General features: G+C 40.2%; 1 protein-coding gene across 10 annotated transcripts in view; it reads left to right on the top strand.

The window, feature by feature from the left end:
• The window catches only part of IPO11 (importin 11), a 317498-nt gene that overhangs the window by 58846 nt on the left and 252959 nt on the right, over window positions 1–5693 (top strand). For all 10 annotated transcript variants that reach the window (XM_025204020.1, XM_025204018.1, XM_025204021.1 and 7 more), the window contains one exon: window positions 5388–5460. In XM_025204020.1, the coding sequence (XP_025059805.1) occupies window positions 5388–5460 (73 nt within the window). The remainder of the gene's footprint in view (window positions 1–5387; window positions 5461–5693) is intronic.

The following is a 5693-nucleotide window of genomic DNA, read 5'->3' as shown; positions in this document are numbered from 1 at the left end:
CTGGAGGCAGCTTTCCACGCTGCCAGGCTGGGTATTGAAAACTGGATCAGTATTGGCTGATATGCCTCCTTAAAAATTGGGTATTGGTATCAGCCGCAAAAATCTTATTGGTGCACCCCTAGTTGGAACATTTCAAGAAACTGATTAACAAATAGGAAAAACGCAGTTTTTGAGGGAGTCGTCCTTGGAAGATCAAGCGAGCCACTGAGGCAAAACAAAAGTAAATCAGGAGGAGACACCTATCAAAACCCATATGGAGAATTTCTCTTCCTGCACATAAACATGAGTTAATTGTGAAGAAATATTTACTATACTAATTAATCAAGGATAGATATTTCACACAGTTATGTACCAGGCACATAGAAGCCTGCCTAAAGTCATCATAACCATAGTAAGCTGGAAGTGAGAGTCCTCATTATTTCTTTTTAGAAGGTTGAGCTGCAAACTTACATCCTCTTACACCATGCAGTTGTCATCAATATTTTTTTAACTTTTGTGAGTAGGCCTAGCTCAGCTTGATCTTCACAGTCATCATCAGGACCTACTCAGATTGTGATTGCATGGATTTCAGAGAAATCACAAAATTGGGCGATGTCCACAAAATCCGTGGTGGTAGTGGGGGGGGGGCGGGGGGCTCTTTTTCCCCCCCCCCCCCCCCCCAACTTACTAAAAATAAAATGCTGGCTTCCCAGTGGGAGCCAGCAGTCTTCCTGGCCATGCAGCCTGGCACGAAGGGGGCTACATCACAAAGGCAAGCAGGTAAGATGGTTGCTGCCCCTGCCCTTTGTCACTGAGAAGGCTGCCTGATGTGTGGCCCTGCCTCCTCCACTAATCAGTGGTGAGGGTGGGGTTGCATGATAGACAGCCCTCAGCCAGTCAATGAAGAGGTTGTTTGATGGACAACCTTTTCCACCAGTTAGTGGCAGTGGGGGGACAGACACTGGGGTCCCTCAGCAAATCTGAGCCATGGGGGTCTCTGCTGTGATAAGCTCGGGAAAATGGCAGCCAGCCCCAAAATCTGTCTATGAAATTGGCTGGCTGGCTGCTTCCTCAAGTTGGGTAGACTCTTGGCCATGGCACACTAGGGTGTCTTAAGATGTTTTCAAGGGTGATGCCAGGCAGTATTAGAACTGTTAGGTATGCAAACCATATTCACAAGATTAAACCAAGAAATTTCAAATAGCAATCCATAGTGTTAAAAACATTCTGACCTGTTGTAGTCTTTCTGAGTTCTTTGCAGCAGAAGAATATCTCCATTACTTTTCTGTAGTCAGAAAATGAGTGAAAACTAAGAGCTGGCATTTTTCCAGGGATGCCTTGAGTCTAAAAAGATGTAAATGGAGAAGGAAGCTCTAGAAAAAGCTCTATAAATGTTTGATCTAAGAGCAGATACCACGCTTTCTTTTACTGAATTAGATGTTCAGTGCTTGTCTAAATTAGGATAACAGATGTCGTCTCAAGATATTTTAAGTGACATTTCAAATTCTGATATAGAAAGGGAAAGTTGTAGTATTAGCTGGTAGAAACTTGGAAGCTTTTCTGACTAGAGTCTACTAGGTTTCTCTTTGCTGCTAGGGAAAGTTTCTGTAGCAGCTGAGTCTGCAGCTGTCAGCAAACTGGGGAGCATCAATATTACTTCATGTCTGGAAGGTCCTCTCAGCAAACATAAAGGCTAAAAATATTTTGTAGGTGAAGGCTTACATTATGCTGAAATGTATAGCTTAGGTCCTTTTACTTGCCAGACAGCTTTCTAACTGCCAATAGAAAATGCACAAATATATTTTTTCAGGTCCTGTATCATCTATAAATCCTGAGGAAATGCTGAAAATCTAACTTTGAATGTAATGTTTTCCACTGTCTAATAAAGTTTTATTTGAATATTTCAAAATAAGATATAGTGAAAGTCACATGTAGCAAAATGCCTAAATTGTATAGGAACCTGCGGGGTCTTCTCAAAAAAGAGCTTAAGTAAATTTAGGGTTAAAGAAAGACTTGCAACTGCATTTTAATGAGAATTGACTGTATATCTTGGAATTTACCCTCCCATTTTTTTCTGATTTATTATTACTATCTACTCAAGAACTTTAAACAAATACACTCCCCCCCACCCCCCAATTTTAGCTATATTCCTTCCCTATCAGTAAACACTGGAAAAATCGTTACTACTATAGTCATAATAATCCTAAAGTAGTGATAACAGTTCCTGCCTCAAATAGCTTGTGAACTTAGCTCAACATGAGGGCCAACAGATACAGAGGAAATGAGAAAACAATGAGGTGATTTTGAAAGCATTGCTGCTATGATAAACAGTACTCGTCGGTAGTCTAACCATCGTCAAGTTTTTGTAGGCATCAGGGTAAAGGAAAGTTTTAAGTAGAAACTGAAAAACAGCAATAGGAAAATGCCTCTGAAATGAGCAAAAATTGTTGCTTCACACTCAAGAAATTGTCCACGTGCACATTCTGTCTTCTTGATCAGAGACTTTTCCCTTAACACAGTCTATAGACTGCTCTGGTCTCACCTTTGTTCATCCTTTACACTAAGGGATAAACACTGGTGTGTACTTCCTGCTCCTCAGTGTCTGTCAGCCAGTGGTCTAGAGTACAGCACTGTTGCAATTACTTGTGGCCTAGGCCTAATACATTCAAAAGGGCCATCCAAATCCTTTTTAACTTTTCCCCTGAAAATTCATAGTTTTATTCAGTTGCTTCAACCTAGTAAGAAAAGTGTTCAAGTCTTCAGCCCACTGGCAGTGTCTTGGCAACTTTGCACCCTTCCCCACTAATTCAAGTGAGGCCATGAAGTCTTTGTCCTCCTCGTCTCTGTCTTCTTCTTTTGGAGTCAGTCTTTCTTGAGGAGGTGGCAAGACTAACTACTGTCTTTGCCTCAAGCCTCCAAGCACTGGTAGCATCAAACAGCCAAACAAGATTACTTTTCCACATAGGAAAGATTCACATTCTGAGCTTGTTTGCCAGTGAATGGTATGTGGCGAGCTTGTAGGTTTAATGAGTAATGTAGTAATTTTGTAGCCAAGGGATTCAGTCACTGGTTGTAGACCAGGCATTGCTCTTAAAATTTGGACTCTTTTGGCACTTTCTAGAATACTCTCGCTCTTTTATGACCTTCAGAGAACTAGATCTTGCGGTTCAGTTTCCTGGTCCCAGGGTTTAATCCCGACTTCTCAAACCCCACTGTTACTTAAAAGCATCTTTCCACAGAATCCCATCAGAAACATGGATTTTGTAACTTACAGTTTCTCCTCTGGGTGTATACACGAGGCTTTGTATAGAGTTTGTAAATGCACCGTTATTTTTACACATAGGATCCTGCACAGCAGATTACAAATCATTGGAAAACAGCAAACTTCCTAAAATGTAGTGCCTCTTGATCTAGTTTACTTCTGTTTTCTTTTGTTTTTTGAAGGCAAAAGGTCCTTGTCTTGTTTTTAGGAAGGTGAACAGACTCATGGTTTGTCTTTTCTGATCTCAGTTGATCCTGAAACTACAATATCTACTTGCAAACATTAGCCATCTAGAATTGCAGTGCGTGTTTTAAGTGACAAAACTGATTTTTTTGCCAGGAGGCATGGGGATGCTGGAAAGGCTACTAGGAATTGGCTCCCTCTTAACTGCAGGCAGGAGGGGCAGAGTCTGCTGCTCAGCCAAAAGCTAGAAGCGTAATCTTGTAACAGCCACTGCAAAATTGTGACAGGATTACGCCTCTAGCTTTTAGCTATGCAGGAAAGGGAGGGCAAGTGATGCTGATGAGTAGATGCTGTTCCTGCTCCATGGAGCCAGAATTTAGCCATGACTCTAGAAAAATATTTTTTTCTTCATTTTCCTTTCCCAAAGCAAGGTACATATCTTATTTGTGGGTATGTGATATGTAGAGAATGTGGTCTACTAGGCCCTCGTTTATTTAAAAAAAAAACCTGTTAGCACAGTTGCTTTGCCTTCTATCCAATGTTTTCTTTCTTTCCTTGCAAAATCTTTTGGGCTAGGGACAGAAATTATACATAAACCAGTATAAGATATCAGAAACTGGTTCAGATCTGTAACACAAGAGAAGTTCAATGCACATAAACTGCTTTCAAAATGGCTGAAACTGGTTTAAGATAAACCTGGATGGATGTATTATCAGACTTAACTGCCTTAGGTTAAATCAGTTTATTGAACTTCTGTCCCAGATCCCCTTCAGATTGAGGTTAATTCACAGTCTCCCAGCATCCCAGGATGCTGTGCACCTCCCCTGCAAACACCCCCTTGTAGGGTGGGTGGACTAGCTTTGGCCATAGCTGTCTGTTCCAGCGGAGCAAGGAGGCATTCTCTAGCACCCCCTGGCTTCTGGCCTGGGTCACTGCAGGTATGTGGCTGCATTTCTGGATTCAAAAGTTTGTCTGTTCACTTGCTTATTGGTTCAGTCTACACAGCTTGCACTAACCTGTGAAGACTGAATTGATTCAGCCTTGGGCTTTTTGACTGTCTGTACTTAGCTTTAATGCTTACTGTGTCACACCTGTGTCTGTGTTATGTTAGAAGGTAATTCTCAATGCTCCATTCTTTAGCTACCTTCAGATCTGCCTAACCAAACTGATTTTCTTTGTGCCTTAGCTAGCCCATCTCAGTAACCACTCACTAATTCATGAACTTTTCATTATGAGAAGAAAATTAAAATTCTGTGAAGGTGCTTAGAAAAGAAAGGGGCTTCTTGGGGAACTCGGTCATTCAAGGGTCTGTGGAAGGAAGAAAGAGGAGAGGAAGAAGATGGATGAAGGATATAGAGGGACTGAATAGAATTGAGACAACAAAGGTCCAATAAAATCAATAAAGAACAGGTGGAGAGATCTGGTTTATTGTATGGCCTTGAATCAAGGACAGCTGGGTGATGATAACATTTATAAAGGTTTAATGACTGACCTTTGTCACTGGTCAGATGTACATGTTGAGACATACGGGGATTTTCATAGTGACAGCTACCTAATAATCACAATCAGAATACAGAAACTGTATGAAAAGATTGCACAATGCTTATAATTTGTCCATGTCTGTATTGCATACCATGCCGCATACTTTTATTTGTGATTTTATAGGTACATTGGGAAGTTAATATAAAGATGATGACAAAATCTCTAAATAAATGTGTTTATTCATCTTCATGTCCTTTTGCTGTTCCTCCACCTTCTCAAATGTCAGCATCTACCAGATAAATTTGTTAGTTGCCAGAAAATTGCTCATGAAATATTATTCATCCAATCAAATATGGAAATAGCCTTAAATTTAGAACCTATTCATTCATATTCATGTCCACTACTAATAAGAAACATGCATTTATAATTGGAACGTATTGTTTGAAAATAGCCAATGCTAATAAAGACGCTATTTCAACAGTGCTCTTTCAGAAGAGGAAAAATCTTCATTGCGTGCTGGGCTCATCACAAACTTCAACGAGCCAGTGAATCAGGTTAGTAATGAAATGAATGATCAATCATTACTTAGAAAATACTCCTATATAAGGTGCAGTTGTTTGTTTTTTTTTCTTTTTAAAATGATTTTTTAAAAATAAGAGATTTGATCATTTCAAGCTTAGTTCAGATAGTGTTTTTCTTGTGTGATATCTTAGATTCATAGATGTTAGGGTCGGAAGGGACCTCAATAGATCATCGAGTCCGACCCCCTGCATAATCAGGAAAGAGT

Source organism: Alligator sinensis, unplaced genomic scaffold, assembly GCF_000455745.1.
Source record: "Alligator sinensis unplaced genomic scaffold, ASM45574v1 scaffold862_1, whole genome shotgun sequence".
Lineage (NCBI taxonomy): Eukaryota > Metazoa > Chordata > Crocodylia > Alligatoridae > Alligator > Alligator sinensis.
Note: the sequence above shows the minus strand (reverse complement) of the source record. Positions and strands in the feature narration are given on the sequence as shown.